The sequence below is a fragment of the Anabrus simplex genome, chromosome 2 (assembly GCF_040414725.1).
Source record: "Anabrus simplex isolate iqAnaSimp1 chromosome 2, ASM4041472v1, whole genome shotgun sequence".
NCBI lineage: Eukaryota > Metazoa > Arthropoda > Insecta > Orthoptera > Tettigoniidae > Anabrus > Anabrus simplex.
Genome location: NC_090266.1, coordinates 541990712 through 542009823, shown reverse-complemented (window position 1 = coordinate 542009823; position 19112 = coordinate 541990712). Strand labels below are relative to the sequence as shown.

At 39.4% G+C, this 19112-nt stretch overlaps 1 protein-coding gene across 1 annotated transcript in view; it reads right to left on the bottom strand.

The window, feature by feature from the left end:
• The window catches only part of LOC136863591 (probable RNA-binding protein 46), a 290814-nt gene that overhangs the window by 146468 nt on the left and 125234 nt on the right, over window positions 1-19112 (bottom strand). The window contains exon 2 of the mRNA XM_067139969.2: window positions 14719-14896. Coding sequence (XP_066996070.2) covers window positions 14719-14896 — 178 coding nt within the window. The remainder of the gene's footprint in view (window positions 1-14718; window positions 14897-19112) is intronic.

Sequence of the window (19112 nt, the reverse complement as noted above, 5' to 3'; positions counted from 1 at the left end):
TCATACTTATTTGTCTACTAATATCATTCCACACCATCTCTTTACCGTCAGCTTGGAACACATCGCTTAGTCAAGCAACTTGTCTCCTAACTCGTAGGTCTTCTTAGTCCAAAGTTTTTTTTTTTTTTTTTTTGCTATTTGCTTAACATCGCACTGATGCAGATAGGTCTTATGGCGACTATGGGAAAGGAAATGCCTAGGAATGGGAAGGAAGCAGCCGTGGCCTTAATTAAGGTACATCCCCAGCCATTGCCTGGTGTGAAAATGGGAAACCACAGATAACCATCTTCAGGGCTGCCTACAGTGGGGTTCAAACACACACTCTCCTGCATGTGAGCTCACGCCAATCTTTGTGAGAAATCACCCAAAACAAAGCCTGCTGCTTTCCTTTGCATCTTTTCCAGTTCTTGAATCAAGTCACTCTGGTGAAGGTTCTGTACACTGGAATGATACCCTAACTGGGATCTTACCTGCAACTTATATGTCCTCTCCTTTACATCCTTACTACGACCCCTAAATACCCTGATAACCGTTATGCAGTGATCTGTAACTTTTATTTATAACCTCACTATTCTGATTACCCCAACGAAGATCATTCCTGATATTAATACATAAGTAATTTACAGTGATCCCCATGAGGTAATTTCACCCATTCAAAACAGTAATTAAAACCACTGGTGAAACTTACAACCTGATTTGCCATCCCATTTAACATTGTTGGATTGTTGACAATTGTTGCTACATACACTTGGTAGTTGTGTAAACAAATACAAAATCAGCTGATTACTTTATTCCAATAATTTGTAGTCTAAGTTCCCAGCATAATTTGTACTTTGCACTTTCATTTATTCATCGAGTAAAAGTTAATACACAAATTCCTATATCCCAATAATATTGCAGTAGTTTTGACAGAAATTATTGTAGACAACCTCTTATTTTTCAGCATTTAAGGACACTTTTATTTTATTCTCTGTACTGCATAGTACGGAAAATAATAGTAATCCACCAGTGGTAAAAATCATATAACCACATTTCAGTTGAGAATTGTAGTGTAGATATGGTATATTTAGATAGTACCATATCTTGCCTGCTATATTCGTGTGTATCTTTGTGTGTGTATCTTTTGTGTGTATCTATTAGAGCATAGTGCTAATAATAATATGTCTAAGCATTTAGCTTTGTTGGTAATCTTTGAGTAAAGTAGTTCTTGCAAATTTCAGACTTGAATTTTCATTTCTGTTTGTGCTTAGTAGTGACATACGGTACTGGTATTGTAATTAGGATAAGTCTGAACGTAGTTTAAAATTATTGTAGTGCACTGTACAGTAGTATACGAGTAATATCTTATTAGAAATTAGCGTGCTTATTTTATTATTGTAAAATATTTGGCTGTGGGTTTGACAGACTGGAAAGTTTTTTATTGCATTTAACTAAGTCGACACTGGAAAACATGGCTTCATTCTTAACAAAATATTTTTGTAGTATAGTAGAGGTATCCGTAGAAACTCTCTTACTAGAATTCTGTACTTGTAATTAGGATAGGCTTAACTGCAGTTTAGAATCGTGTAATTCTTGTGTATTCCTTTTGGTATTCAGTAATTAACAGCAGTTTTTATCTTGTTAGTGTATTGTAGGATAAAAATAGAGTACGACTAAGTAGTATTGTAGTGTAGTAGTATATTAATTACCTTATTGTCGTGTGATCTTTGAGTACTATCCTAGACAATATTTCCTACTGTTCAATTTTTTTGCACATAACAAGTTATTTTATTTTTCCTTTTCTTTTCATTTTTTTCATAAATAACGACTAAGGAGTTCAAGTGTAGGAACTGTGGGTGTGGCAAAGCATTGAGGGGTATGAGGGTGATAATTAGGATTCTCACAGAAGACAGGAAGGAAGGTAGGCCTCCCTCAAACAATGTACAGGTTACAGTAGGTGTAAAAGAGGGATAGGAAGGAAAGGGGGGAATTGTAGAAGACAGGTGGTCTAAAGTTCTAAGTGGAAGGAGATTGCAGGCTAAGGGCTCTATTTAGGATCAGAATTCAGGACAGGTGTCTGTGAGAAATCGGTACGAGTAACTCCAGGTAGAACAAAAATGGGAAGATGAGGAACAGGGAACTGTTGCTGAGATGTGTGGAAGTAGGAGGAAGGGAAAAGGTAGTAAAGGGAAATGTAGAGTACAGGATAGGAAAAGACAGGTGGAACAGGGTCATGGAATGGAGAAAAGGGAGGAAGAAGTAGCTTCTGCAGCTATCAGGAAAGATAGGGCTGACCAGGAGGGGAGGGGATCAAATGAGGTGGGTAGGGTTGAGACTCTGGTCATGGAGGATTCCATCGTTAGACATGTCAGGAAAGTGTGTTGAGGAAAGGGAACCAGGGTAGAGTGTTATCCAAGAATCAGGTTGAGGCAGATGTTGAGAAAAGTAGAAAAGCAGGAGGGGGGAAGGAGAAGGTGGTATTTGCATCTGCTCCAATGACTAGATGTTCGCCTCTCCTCTTTGCGTTGCAAATTAGGTTCTCAACTTCTTCTGATGGGGGCAGACTAGTTGAGTCATATGGGGGTATGCAGAGCCTATGGTTATTTCTATGGGACCTCCCCAATTTCCAAGTTTTATCTTGGCCGCCACTAATTCTTTGAACAATGTTCCTGCAACAGAAGGCATTTTAGTTTTCTGCTCACAAGTAAACATGTTCTAGGCATATTCGATGTAGTATCATAATTATATTAGCCTACCTCCAGATTCCGCCAGTCCTACTACTTTGCCCTTAACTACTCATGGCTCTTGTACAAGAGCCACAACGATAGGCTCAGACTTGAACTTCCTGACGAAATTGAAATTGTAGGTTGGCCTGTAGAACTTTCAGTACCAACCTTGCGAAGGCTAGGGTTTTTTTTTTTCCCTTAGTTACTTGAAATTTGATCTGCCCCAAGTCCGAGCTTGGCCTTAAGGCCTCTCTTCTTGAGTTCTTCAAAATATCTTTCATTAAGGGCCAAAACAATTGTTCTTCCTGTATCATCAGTAGTTGTTGCATTCAGCACTCTCCACTCTTTCATCGGAAGTTTGGTGTCATGCTGATGTATCCTGATAAGCACATCATCAACCTTCATCTTGTCAAATGGAGGAGGAAACTTGGTGATGACCTTTGTAGTATTCAGCACCTTCTTGGCTTCTGCCAGCTCCAAATTCTCTCCTTTCCAAGGGTTGCAATTGGCCACTGTCTGTTCCAGCCAGCTTTTAGTTTCTGAATTTACAGAGATCAGTACCATTGCTCCACTTTCCTGCCTTGGAGACTTGAGGAAGCCTGGAAGGCATCTGTCCGACAGCGGTTTCATTTGCACTATTCATGTCTTCCTCCTTCAGTTTCCCGTCTGGAAAGATTTTAGGTATTATTGCTACCTTGACTGAAGTTAGTCTTTCCAAAAAGGACATGACCATCTCTTCTTTCTGTTTCTTGGCGGGCGGTCTTGTAGTCAAACTTGATGGTGTACTATCCCCCAACCTTGGCCTTTTGGGAGTTGTCGGGGGGATAGCCTCTCGCCGATCCCTGTTCCTTGGCTTCTTCTCCATCCAAGTTCCAGCCACTATTTTGCCTTCCTTCCTCTCTCTCTTCCTTTTCTTGTAATATGCACTGTTTTGATGTGGTCTGTCGATATGAAATCTGTTGATTTTCGATGCAGATATCTTCAGTTCTGTCTCTACAGATGTTCCTGGTTTGCTTGTGGTAGAAGTCTGCTCTACTGGAGCCTCTGTTGCCATTTCTTGTTTTGAGTTGGCAACAGCCTGTCCAATTGGGACTTCTGTCTCCATTTCTTCATCTTGGGCTTGCTCCCGGATCTGTTCTACTGGAGCTTCCATGGCTTCCCTTGATGTCGAAGTTTTTGAAATTGGTTCTTTATAAGCATCTATATTTCAATCATAGGGTTTTTGCCCCTTCTAGGATCCTGAGTATCGTTCTCACCATCCGTGGTGAGGCATACAGCCAGACATTGTCCTCCCGCAACTCAGGCTCTCCATAGCAGAGACCATGCCCCTCAGTCATCTATCCAACGGTCCACCCCTGGCCTGAAGTTCCAGCCGTTATTTTGGCTTCCTTTCTCGCTCTCTTCCTTTTCTTGTAATATGCACTGTTTTGAGGTGGTCTGTCGATATGAAATCTGTTGATTTTCGATACAGATATCTTCAATTCTGTCTCTACAGATGTTCCTTCCTTCATTGGGCCTACTCACATGGTCTCCACTTGGCATTATCATGGCTGAGATCACAGCCATGACTTTCCCCCCAAGATGTGTATGAAATTTTATATGATGATGCTGGATTTAGAATGTTAAACTAGTAGTATTTCTTGCAATATTTTCTTTCCATGGATTTGCTTGTTGTACTCCTGTTGTTGTTGGGTAGTTATGTTTTAAGTTTACTTTATTACCTCTTGTAATGTTAAGCTAGTAATAAGCTCAACCTGTAGTATTGTAAGCCGTAGTGTTAAGCATTGGAAATATTTAAGTTGTGTGTAAATTTGTATGTATATATATTATATATATAATACTGTATATATATTCTGAAGCTGGATTTAGAATATTAAACTAGTAGTAGGCAATGGAGGCAAATCAACTGTTATAACATTTTCAAACAGGAGCTTGAAAACTGAATTTAAATAATTTAATAATTTAATTTAAATTATTCCTTTTGGGGATCATTGTAAGTATCTAGGTGTTAATATAAGGAAAGATCTTCATTGGGGTAATCACATAAATGGAATTGTAAATAAAGGGTACAGATCTCTGCACATGGTTATGAGGGTGTTTAGGGGTTGTAGTAAGGATGTAAAGGAGAGTGCATATAAGTCTCTGGTAAGACCCCAACTAGAGTATGGTTCCAGTGTATGGGACCCTCACCAGGATTGCCTGATTCAAGAACTGGAAAAAATCCAAAGAAAAGCAGCTCGATTTATTCTGGATGATTTCTGACAAAAGAGTAGTGTTACAAAAATGTTGCAATGTTTGGGTGGGAAGAACTGAGAGAAAGAAGAAGAGCTGCTCAACTAAGTGGTATGTTCTGAGCTGTCAGCGGAGAGATGGCGTGGAATGACATTAGTAGACGATTAAGTTTGAATGGCGTTTATAAAAGTAGGAAAGATCACAATATGAAGATAAAGTTGGAATTCAAGAGGACAAACTGGGGCAAATATTCATTTATACGAAGGGGAGTTAGGGATTGGAATAACTTACCAAGGGAGATGTTCAATAAATTTCCAATTTCTTTGAAATCATTTAGGAAAAGGCTAGGAAAGCAACAGATAGGGAATCTGCCACCTGGGCGACTGCCCTAAATGCAGATCAGGATTGATTGATTGATTGATTGATTGATTGATTGATTGATTGATTGATTGATTGATTGATTGATTGATTGATTGATTGATTGATTGATTGATTGATTGATTGATTGAGGTAATTGTCCCAAAAGATGACAAGTGGAAATACTTAGGTGTGAGATTTGAAAGTAATTTGCACTGGAAGGGTCATGCTGATGACATTGTTGGGAAAGCATATAGATCGTTACATATCATAATGAGGCTACTTAAAAGATGCGACAAAGAATTAAATGAGAAAAGTTACTTGACTATGGTTTGTCCATTATTGGAATATGCAAACTGTGTTTGGGATCCTCACCAGGAATACCTAATAAAAGAAATAGGTGGCGTGTACAGGAAAGCAACAAGATTTGTAAGAGAAGATTTCAGGAGAGAAAGTAGTGTATCAGAAATGTTAGAAAAACTTGGGTGGGAAACTTTAAGTAAGAGAAGGGAGAAAACTAGACTTATAGGATTATACAGAGCCTATACAGGAGGCCATATCACTGATCTCTATACATGGATCGCTGATGGCAGCTCTCCGCTGCAGGAGAAAGTACGCCAAGTTGAGCGCACGGTTCGCCATGTTGGCGTACCCATTCTAGAGCTCTCCTTATGGGGAAGCAATGATAATATAGTCAATTTTAAATCGCAATTAATGGCGCGTTGGAATAATTAAAAATATTGGGACATGTTCACTCAAAGCATAAGGACATTGGGATCACTGACACGTCGTTCCGAGGTCAGTAAATCTCCGGGATAGCAATAAAAATGAGTGTATAATAACGGCTGACTAATATTAACTTAGGGGCTGAATACATGCAATTAGCGATCGGTAACACAATACGAGTGAAAATCAGTTTCTGGAAACATTGCTGTAAATTGTATACATGTATGTCACGAAATTATGCATTCTTAAAATGATGTACCTATAAACGTAGCTCACTATACAGGCCTAGATTTGACATACCATAATCGGTGCTTGATAATGAATTCCTGTTTCCTGTTTCCTGTTTCTATGAAATAATGTGCAGTTTATCAAATTAAAATATAATTGAAACAAATGTACACATTCATAAAACCAGCAAATATTCAAAACTTGTCAATATATCACATTACCTGCAGTTTAATTTACTATTACAGACCTCTTTAATTAAATTCAGCTACCAAAGCAATATTGATGGTCATCATCAGAAATATGTAACACCCGTTAAATGAGCCCCAAATACCACAACTAGTATAATGGGATAGCTTAAAACACCCACCACACTTTGCCTTCTCCCACCACTCCAGTGTCTGAAACCCATAATTATTACTGATGTAAATAAGGTCTAGAATTCCTCCAGACTTCATTTTCTAAGATTGTTATAAGGTCACGTCAATTATTTAATCAAAACCGTCAGTTTAATTATGACAAATAATTAAAAATATAAATCTTTACTTGCAGTTAATGTTCAGTAAAATTGAAAACAGTTGGCTATACATCATTTCTTAACTTATCTAAACAGTCTTCCTCAAAGTGATGGGAGCAGAGAACAGCTGTTTTAGAAGGCTCCCAAATCTCCCGCCTGATACTCCTAATTCATGATCTTAAATGTTCGGGTTTCGAGAAAGGAAACTTAGAAAAATTGCCATTTTGCTCCCAGAATATGCGAAATAAGATACAATAAACCTAAACCTCAAAACACTACCCTAGAGAGATTATTATGTACAGTATAAAACTCATTACATAAAATAAACTTCATTATAAAGCCCGTATTGTCGTGAGTATACGTTGAAGGTTAGGTCAAATGTTCCACCTTTACAATACCAAGATTCTTTATTAACTAAATATTTACATGATTTTTAAATATATCGGGACATGTTTCTTCTACCTTGTAGACATCATCAGCCATAAAAACCTTTGAGAAAAAGCTACAAGGACAAGGACAAAGTAACACATTAAAATAATTCGGATAACCATTTTAAATGACATATTCGGTTATCCGAATTATTTTAATGTGTTACTTTGTCCTTGTCCTTGTAGCTTTTTCTCAAAGGTTTTTATGGCTGATGATGTCTACAAGGTAGACAAAACATGTCCCGATATATTTAAAAATCATGTAAATATTTAGTTAATAAAGAATCTTGGAATTGTAAAGGTGGAACATTTGACCTAACCTTCAACGCAGTATAAAACTCACCGATGAAATGATTTCTCCTTCTTTGTACATCCGTAAGCTGAACACTGCAGTATGTTAATACCCGGTAGGATGTTTCTTCATTCGGATTTCACATAAGGTACATGCACATTTAAATTTCATCATCATCATCTGTTTACCCTCCAGGTTAGGTTTTTCCCTCAGACTTAGCGAGGGATCCCACCTCTACCGCATCAAGGGCAGTGTCCTGGAGCTTCAGACTCTTGGTCGGGGGATACGACTGGGGAGTATGACCAGTACCTCACCCAGGCGGCCTCACCTGCTATGCTGAACAGGGGCCTTGTGGAGGGATGGGAAGATTGGAAGGGATAGGCAAGGAAGAGGGAAGGAAGAGGGAAGGAAGCGGCCGTGGCCTCAAGTTAGGTACCTTTTTTTTTTTTTGCTAGGGGCTTTACGTCGCACCGACACAGATAGGTCTTATGGCGATGATGGGATAGGAAAGGCCTAGGAGTTGGAAGGAAGCGGCCGTGGCTTTAATTAAGGTACAGCCCCAGCATTTGCCTGGTGTGAAAATGGGAAACCACGGAAAACCATTTTCAGGGCTGCCGATAGTGGGATTCGAACCTACTATCTCCCGGATGCAAGCTCACAGCCGCGCGCCTCTATGCGCACGGCCAACTCGCCCGGTGAGTTAGGTACCATCCCGGCATTCGCCTGGAGGAGAAGTGGGAAACCACGGAAAACCACTTCCAGGCTGCTGAGGTGGGAATCGAACCCACCTCTACTCAGTTGACCTCCTGAGGCTGAGTCCCTTTCCAGCCCTCGTACCACTTTTCAAATTTCGTGGCAGAGCCGGGAATCGAACCCGGGCCTCCGGGGGTGGCAGCTAATCACGCTAACCACTACACCACAGAGGCGGACACATTTAAATATAATTTTGTAATTTACAAGCAGTGTCCGCCTCTGTGGTGTAGTGGTTAGTGTGATTAGCTGCCACCCCCAGAGGCCCGGGTTCGATTCTCGGCTCTGCCACGAAATTTGAAAAGTGGTATGAGGGCTGGAACGGGGTCCACTCAGCCTCGGGAGGTCAACTGAGTAGAGGGGGTTCGATTCCCTCCTCAGCCATCGTGGAAATGGTTTTCCGTGGTTTCCCACTTCTCCTCCAGGCAAATGACTGGATGGTACCTAACTTAAGGCCAAGGCCGCTTCCTTCCCTCTTCCTTGTCTCTATTCCTTCCAAACTTCCCATTCCCCAACAAAGCCCCTGTTCAGCATAACAGGTGAAGCCGCCTGTGCGAGGTACTGGCCATACTCCCCAGTTGTATCCCCGACTGAAAGTCTGAATCTCCAGGACACTGCCCTTGAGGCAGTAGAGGTGGGATCCCTCGCTGAGTCCGAGGGAAAAACCAACCCTGGAGGATAAACAGATTACGAACGAACGAATTTACAAGCATACTACAAGGCAACAAACCTAAATTCATAAAATACACTACTATTTCTTTTGAAATAACACAGCACAGAACACCCGTGGAACTACAATCAAGGGGGTTGGCGTCACTGAACTAAGCATAAACAAAGCAAGCGCGCTCCTCGTGGTCTATTCAATGGGTCTACTGCACCATGCGCTCGCTGCCATCTTACTACGCCAGTCATCTTCTATTCGGCTTACTGCTACCCAAGCCACCAGCCATCCATGTATAGAGATCAGTGGGCCATATACAGTATATAGCCTATACAGGAGAGGAAGCATGGGGGGAAAACCATGAGAGGCTTCAGTTGGAAAATAATTACATCGGCAGGGCTGACCGCAAGTATAAAATTAAAAGGGATTTTAGCAGAAGCGATTGGGGTAAATTTTCATTCATTGGGAAGGGCATGAAGGAGTGGAACAGTTTACCAGGGATAGTGTTTGATCCTTTCCCAAAATCTGTATAGATATTCAAGCAAAGAATAAACAGCAACAGATAAAAGAAATGAAATTTTAGAGGGCATTCAACCTGTGCAGGTTATTTAAATAAGGAATTTTTTTAAATAAATTAATTCCATCCCCTGGTCTGTTGAGATTGGAGAGCCGAAGTAGGGGACTGCCAGTAGGAGTGAAGTACAGCGGGGGCTTTGAGGGCCCTGGGACCTCTACAGTAGCTGTGAAGGCCCTTCAGGAACTCTGGAAAGTGGTGGCAAAAGGGCTCTCGTTAAGATGCAGCAGGTCATTATGCTTGTTAGGTTCCAAAATGGGAAAATCAATAAACAAAAATATAAATGCAATGTAAATGTTAATCTTATAGCAGATGTATTCTACATACTGTATATGAGTTGATTATGTTTGTAAGTACAGAAGATATTATGAGTAGAATTCTGTAAATAATATAAATTTATGAAGGACTAGAAATTACCTGCGGCTTCGCTCGCATGGATTTCATAATTTGATTGAAGTAATCGTTCCTCAGCATTGTACTAAGACATTATCTGAAAATTCCTAAAGTATAAAAACTCGCCCAAAACTTGAGTTTCATTTACCTCAGAAATTCTTTCCAAACCATGTTTGTGGTATTACCTTTTGGGGCTTAGACGACCATGTGACATAGAACTGTACATGTGAGAAACAGTCTTCTCTCAAGTCGAAAAAATAAATACATGTTTCTTTATTTTTAAAGGAGATTCCAAATACCTATTCCCACATCTGTAACATCTTCAGTTTTTGAGATATAGATAAGTATCGCCATAAAAAAAATTCAACCCCTTGATCAGTCCTTCATCCACCCCCATCTATGTGTATTTTCCGAAAACAAAAATACATGTTCCTTTATTTTTAAAAGAGATTCCAAATACCAACTTTCACGTCTGTAACATCTTCAGTTTTAAGATATAAGTATCCTCATAAAAAATAATTCAACTATTTTTAACTTCTTTTCACCCCCCATTAAGTGCCTTCCCCAAAAACAAAAAGGTACATGTTCCTGTATTTTTAAAGAACTTTCCAAATACCAAGTTTCTTGTCTCTAACATCTCATGGGTCTATCTCATGGGTCGCAGAACCAATGCCACTCATGTTTGGTCTGCTTTGTAAAATATATATAAGTGGCTTTAATCCAGTTAGCATATCTATTTCTTTATTTCAATGGTGATCCATGAAAACCTACATTCATTACCAGGCTACTTCTTAAGAAATAGCAATATTTCAGTAAAATCATTATAACTTGAAAATTTGGCTCCAAAATGTTTACTCATCATAGAAAAGGAGTTGCTTTACATGTTTACAAAGTAATATACTATGTTACATTAACATTTCAACATATAAGAATATTAGTTTAATGATTATCAAAATAAAAACTGAATGGTCCAAATTGAAGGAAAGAAATATAAATCAAAATTATACACTAATGAATATTATTGTCTGCAGCTAGATGCTTCTAGTTTAATACTTGGAAATTTTTCAATATCATAGGCACTATAGTTTCTAATTTAAAAAATAATGTATTTCACTATTCATATATATATCTAGGTCACTCAGTCCATCTATGAATGTCTGCCTACCCAGCTGTTCGAGGAATTCGTCTGGTGCTGATGGATAAGCCAGATGGATGAGATGGGCGACATCTATCTCGAACACTTAGGAGAGTCTCCGTATTCCTTTGAGATCTGGTCCCAAGCAGTGACCGTTAGGCCTATTGGAGGTGCCGATCTCCATATGAGGCGTCCGTCCATATGGGCAAGTAGCATTATATAGTTGCTCAAAGCGCCTTCTGGTAATGCCTGTAGGACACTGAGGGCATCCCCTCTCAGAGACACGACGAGGGCAGTGGCTTTGTCCCCTTCGCTCCAGCGGTTAGCAGAATAGGCCACCTCGAACTGCTGCAGGTACGTATTCCATGGTACCTTCCCGCCAAATGTTAGTGACGTCATCATGGATGAACTTCGATACTGCAATTTATGGCCTCTCCGCATAGGTCCCACCTTGTGCACTATCGCGTAGCGGGATGACTTCTCTGTGCAGGATCTCGCAAATAACATTGAATTTTTCGACCATAGCTACTTTCTCATCAACCGTCCCAATCTTCTCATAATATTCTCATCAGTTTCCCACTGAACCGTGTTAATTTTTTCTATAAGTTTGTCTTTCACTTTAATTATTTCTGCCTGCAATATGTGTTTTATCTTGCGGTGGCCTTCCTCGACCATTTTCTGTCTATCTTCTACCTCCTTCTGGCCTCCTGCCATCTTCTTCCCCATTGGCTTAAGGTCTTCTTTTTCATTTTATCTTCTTGTCTTCAAACATCATCTTCTGGTCTTTTTTTATTGTCTTCTGATCTTCCAACTCCTTCTTGTATTCCTTTGTTTTCTTTACCATTCTGAAGAGTGCATCTACTGAGCCTCTATTCTGGTGTGGCTTCTGGTCTCAAGTGACATGCAGTAATTACCACAAGAGTAAAACTTAAATATGTATATGTGTGTGTACACACTATACACAGACGTTCTGGAATGCTCCTGATGGGGGTCGAAACCTGAAGTACCTGGTCCGCTGATTCATGCTGACTATAATGGTGTATCACACATGGGATCTATTCAGTCTTCTGACACCACACATTACTAGTAAAACACCATCTGTTTCATTACTCTAATTTAGTCCAGGATGATCCAATAAATGCACACACACTTATATATACACACACAGTTCTATTCAACCATGAAAGACCACACTCACTAATCGCTGCCTCTTCACACAGCAGTGAGTACAGCTCACCAGTGTTACCTGAGAAAGTTATGATCCTTATTGACCAGCTCACCTTACTTTCCCTCCTCCTGCAAGTCCAGTCACCCTGCACAGCAGCTGCGTGCAGATAGCTAGGTTTGAACACAGAGTTACTGACCACACTACACACAATGGCTGTTCCTTCGTTTGACTCCAGAGACAGTCTAGTAATTCACACAATCAAATACAGTGAGCTGTTTGACACTGACAACTAGACAGCAATAGTTCAACAGTGCTAACCAACATGACCATACTCCTCACGACAGTGACCATTAACACTGTCCCAATTACACTGATGTTAGCTTCTCCAATCACTGACTCTGCAACAGTCTGCAGTCCATGGAAGTACATGCACACACAGTATTCCAAGGCAGTACACACATTATTCAGTTCCATACGTGATGATTCTCTGGCTCCGGTGGAACAATGATGGCAGCCAACACTACTACAGCCGTCCTCAGTCCAGCTACTCACTCAACGCTCTGACGTAACAACAACTCATTCAGACTCCAGTGAAATTAAGGCCACGGCCGCTTTCTTCCAACTCCTAGACCTTTCCTATCCCATCATCACCATAAGGCCTATTTGTGTCGGTGTGACATAAAGCCACTAGCAAAAAGACTCCAGTGAGACAATGACTGCAGCCATCCTCAGTTCAACCACCAAAGTTCAACACTCACCCCAACTTACTGACTCCAACTCTGGCTCCGGCTGTCAACAACACAGTTGTCACAGTCCAGCTACTCACTCGACACTCCGATGCCACAACAACCCTTCGTTTACAGCGGCCTTTTATTTATATCTCATTGGTGGATTATTAGAATATTCAGGATTCAGCTGGAGATGGAACATTCCTGTTGTACCTTCCAGAACACTGTGAAACCATACAATGGGAACAATAGAGGAGGGATCACCTGGACGGGTGAGTCAAAGTACCAATTGGTACACGCCGACAGCCAGGTACGAGTGCATCATCAGCCACACGAGACAATGGATCCTCCTTGCGAGCAGGGTACACTTCAGGCCGATAGTGGTGATATCCTCATATGGGGACTATTCACATGGGATAAAATGGGACCCATGGTACATCTGACAATGTTCCTCACTAGTGAACACTATAGAAAGCTGCTGACTGATCATGTTCACCCCTTTGTTCACCTCCAGCAACCTGCAGGTGACCTGTACACACAGCAAAACAATGCTCCAACACTTTGCTCCTGAACTATGGCCAACTGGTACGGTAAGCACTCCACACATATGAAGATGCTTGTCTGGCCCCTGAGGAGCTCTGACCTCAATCCCACTGAGCACATTTGGAATGCAGAAGAGAAGGATGGGCATGCTCTGGAGCCTGCTCTGAGCAATTTTTGTGGATTATGAGAGGCTATGCAGCAATCATAGTTCAGGACTGCTCCTCAATGCTTTCGGTTTTTTGTGAAATCCGTGCCAAACGACATTGCCCCCATCATCAAGGCGAAAGAGGGTGCTCAATGTTACTACCCAGGTATCTCTAATTCAATTGCTCACGAGTGCAAATTAAACAGAATACAGAAAAAAGAAAAATTCCATCCACTGAGATGAAGAAAATGTTATTAAGTGGTTGCTTAAAACTTTATGTTATCAAATCCTAGAACCTGTAGTCAAGTGAAAGTTCTGCTTATCAGGCAAGTTAACAAGTATTTGACTTTTCAGGTTCACCATTCTGCCACCACCAGTCAATTCTCTTAGATCACTCATGCACGCACACAATGGATTCTGTGAGATTGCCAAAGTTTGCAAGAAAGGATGTGTTTAGTAACTGTTACAATAAATAACAAGCAAGTGAAAATCCCTATCAAAACTGAACTTCAACATTTCTATGTTTGCTCCAAATAGTACTTTGAACAAGGTTCTTTCCTTGTTTCCTACAAGCTACACTTCTCAAACATTCCTGTAAATACTTCCTGCAAGACTAATTTCCTCATGAATGTAACTAAAATATTAAGAGTATCAGCAATGAAGAAATATTTGAAGTAGTTTAAAAGATTAAAAAAATATATATCTTTGGCAGTAGGAACTTGTTCAGTAGTCATAACTTGAGGCTACTTATCATCACTGTAAAGCAGCTTCTCCTTGACGTATATTTTACCATTCCATTGGGATCTGTACAAACAGAAAGAAAATGTGCTCCAGCCCAGCACTCCTGAATTTTGACTGACTGGTACTATGAGCACTTCACAGATATGAAGATGCTTGTCTGGCACCCGAGGAGCCCTTATCTCAGACCCATGTACACTGATCATTACACTAGCATAACATTGCAACATGTAAACTAACATAAATAAAATATTTTATTGATAATATGAAATTGGTGCTCAATTGATGGTCAACAGGGCCATGAGTCATACTAATAATAAATATCTTCTTTCCAGAAAATATAGTGATATCTGGACCAATTTCACCTATTTTTAAAATAATCTGATATTTTTAACACTTACCATTCCATCTTTCTAAAGCAATGGTTGCACATTCACGATTCACAAAGTGAACAAAGGCAAAGTCCTTCACCTTCTTCACTCTTTCAATTGATGACTCGCCCGAATCATATTCAAAAGCTTTCTTGATGTCTTCCTCAGATGTCATCATCATCAAATTCCTCACATATAGTACAGTAACCTGAAAAAGAATAAAGAAAAGAAAATAATGTATTAAAAATCAGTGTCAAATGGCCAGTGTAAAACCATAATGAAGGTGGTAGTGGTGGTGGTGATTATTGTTTTAAGTGAAAGTACATCTTGGCAACCATCCTCTATTAACACTAATCAGAGTGGAATAAAATGGAAGAGGTCTGATACTTTGAAAAATGAAGGTATCAGCCAAAGAAAGACAAGGGCCATGAATGGTATGAAAATGAAAGACTCCCTAGGCCCTTACACCTAATACTGTCGGGATCAGAAAAGGAGAAGAGTTGACCAAAGAAGGTTGGATGGGATAGGTGAAAGTGAGGAGCATGGCACAAATAAGTGGACGCAATGTCAGGACTCAGCTAAGGGTCCCATGATAGCCAACCCAAACTTCCAAGTTAAGAGCCCCTTTTAGTCACCTCTTATGATAATTGGGGGATACAGTGGGTGTTATTTTACTGCTCCCACCCACAACCAAGGACCATTTGGAAAATAATGGGTTAAGGATACCACACTACCTTAACAGCAAAATGTCCAACTATGATATTATCAGTAAAACGTTCCACCTTTCTTTAAAAAAGTTACAGATACATGTTTCGTCCCTCTTGGGGACATCTTCAGCCTTGCAAAAAACAAAAGTTAAATAATAAAAATAAAAGCATATTTAAATTATTGTTTCACTACATGTTTTCAATAACTTAAATCTATAGGTCTTAGTGTGCCATTTAACAAGAAAGTGGCAATATAGAATTAAAATCTGCTTGATAAAGCTAAGTCACTAATCACAGTATAAAAGAGTCAAGTTTGCCAGCAAATAGGTTATGGATAAAACTATAAATTGTGTAATGTTGAATTTCTTGCTACTATTTGTACAATACGTTCCATTGATAGGTTAATGAGTTAAAAAACAGTGTTTATTAAAATTAGACTTGTTTTCACAGGGAATCTATTCATGTTGTGTAGTTAGAAACTGAAAATTGCTGGGCTTAGGTTGTAATGTTCTCCTATATGAAGTAATGTAGAATGAAAAATAGTTCTATAAAAATGTGTGCGTAAAGTAAACAGTGAAGAAAAGGAAAAATAATAGTGAAGAGCATATCTGAGCACTTACTTCCTTGCAGGTCATTCCTTGTCATGGCAGACAAGCCTTGTGTGGCCTTGTGCTGTTTTCTGAATGTGATTTATTTTTGTTGGGAGTAGCATCCAAGCAGGGGAAGGTTTGAGGGGGTCGAGAGGAGTGATATGTAGGGGGCGGAGTAGGGCAGGCTTGTTTTCTTGTAGGGGCAGATTTTCTAATGAAAGTATTAATTACTTCTTTGAAAAGGATGTTGAGATTTTCTGAGATTTAAACCTAAGAGTGGCAATTTTCAACTTCTAACTACACAACATGAAAAGATTCCCCTGTGCAAACAGGTCCAGTTTTACTACACACTATTTTTTAATTAATCTATCAATGCAACATATTGTATAAATAGTAGCAAGAAATTCAAGATTGCACTACAAGTTATAGTTTTATCTATAACATATTTGCTGGCAAACATAAAACTCTTTTATACTATGATTAACCCAATCGCATCATTTGACGAACCTAGCTTGCAAAAGTTATTTGTGGCATATGAATCCAATGATGAGCTCAGTTCGCGGCGATGCACTGCTGTATATCAATACATGTAGTTCAGTTACTAACTCACAGATGCCACTTGTATGCATTCTGAGCTGAAGTTTAGACATGTGGCTTCGGTTATTTCCTGTGCTCCAGGTTATCACACACTTCTGGAACAAGAGGTAAAAGAATCTTTGTTCATATTATTTCACTCACGTCAGTTGCAATCATGGTGTCAAGCAGATGTGTTGGTGTTGACGAAGATGGAATATGAAAGCTAATAGATAGTGTTTTAGAGAGTGATTATGAAGACAGTGATGTTTGTGATGACGAAACAGACCCTGAAGGTCTTAAATTGAGTTTGAGTGATGCGTATAGTAGTGCTGATGATACGGAGAGTGATACAAATGACGCCGGTAGGCGAGACCACGTGACCTCCCGAGAGGCTGTAGTTTTGTGTAGGCTGGGGATATGTCACTGACGATCTACGTGCTTTTAACTCCTAAAGGGGTAAGACTCCTCACTGAATGGGTTTCCTCAGTGAACTGCTGCGGTATTGAAATAGGATGCGAATGGGTTAATGGCTAAGCTTTTTTAAGCAGATTTTAGTTGTATATCGCCGTTTTCTTGTTAGTTATTGAAAATATGTATTGTAACAACAATTTAAATAACTTATGCTTTTATTTTTACTATTTAATTTACATTCTTTGCAAGGCTGAAGATATCCCCAAGAGGGATGAAACAACTACTTACTTGTTCACACCTTTGTTTTAAGGTTAAACTTTGTGAGTATTGTAAAGGTGGAACTTTTTACTGATAATATCATAAAACTGTTCAAAGTTGACAATACGAGCTAATTATGACTTGTATTACATGTAATAAGAGGGCAATATATCAATAAATGCACATTTGATGAGGAAATTTAATTTTAGCTGAGGCTCAGTTGCCCATAATGCTAATCAAGCAGAGGGCAGTAACATACGAGAGAATACGGTGGAAATCGAGGTACTCTCCAGTTCTCTTACTCATAAAAATGCCTTTGATAATAGCAGCCCATCAGATTTGTTATTTTTAGGGTCAGATGAGTACCTGTCTTCAATTTCTAACAAAGAACACCCCCTGGTTTGAACAGACAGAACCACACTGAGATCCCATTATAGGTCCTTTATTTGTCTCTCAATGCTATGGTGACAGTCGTTCTTCTGTAAAATCCATTTTGAAGTTTAAGGAACTGATCTGCATGTATAGGAGTGTTGTTGATGTCTATAACTGCAGGGTGTGCTTGTGTTCAAATATTACTTCATTCAATAAAATGATGAATGCAATAATCATTACTGCAAAATGCACAGGCGATAAATGCAACATTGGTACACTCATCGAATGCACACTGATGCAGAACATTTCTGCTGAAAGTCAAGTTGACTACATTTTTTATGTTAGCACAAGGTTGTCCCTATAGTATCCAGTTTACTGCCATATGTAATGCAGCATCAGTCAGTAAAACTCTGCAGACAACTGATTGTATATTACCAAGTGTTTTTTGAGAATGAATGGTCTGTTATGTAATTTGGGCAGTGGCATGTTGAGACATAGTGTTATGTAGTCTGTGATGCTTCTGGCATATATTTTGTACTGTCTGAAATAATTCATATCTAACTCATGGCTGAATATATTTCATAATTTTTGGTGGGATGACTTTTAAAAGACCTTGTTTTTCCTTGGAGGCCTCCTGAGGTTTGCTTTCATCCATGTGTACAGCCCAGGAATCGTAGAGGAGGACTGACTTGTCTTCGTAAGATAGATGTCTATTCAAAACAGGAAACAAAAGTTCTGTTGGTGTTGTTTTGTCATCTTTCCACTCACACTGGTGTCCACAACTACATATGTATGACATATTTCTACAGTTACTTGTGCCACATGGGGTTCAAATTTTCCATTCTGTTCACAGAAGCAGATATGTAGCTTGCTAGCTAAACAACCATCCACTGGCAATACAACATCTATAGTTTAGCTGTGTATTGAACTATGAAGAGACATCATCGTCCCTATGGTATGTTTCTCACCTTTTGTTGACAATGTTCTTTCATATCCAAGCTCATAGTTGAATTGACTCTGGCCACAGTTCCAAGCATACTCCAGTTATATATGTTCACGTGCAATAAGATCATTGACATCAGTAACCAATGTTTCTTCATGTTGGATTATCTCCTCTTTTTTCTGATTCACATTCTTTGATTGGAGCATAGTTATATGGTGTGATGTTATTCCAAATTCAGTTTTCAAATTATCATTAAAATGTCTTGCACCTTTGAAGTTCAAAAGTACAGTACAATAAATTTATCTGCATCAATTGCCCATTAATTGTAAATTCCAGTAATGTACACTATATACTTCTTCTCTAGCCTCATCAAACTTGGCTACTGATTACTTTTTGATGACACTAACTTGCTGTGTGTGGTTTTCCTGGACCATGGTTACATCCTCTAACTTCTCTGATACACATTCCAACATTACTTTAATATTATTTTTCATTTTCAGTGCCAGATACTGTTTCAGTGGCTTTTCATATGTGCTGTATCCTCACCTATGATAATCATCAAACATA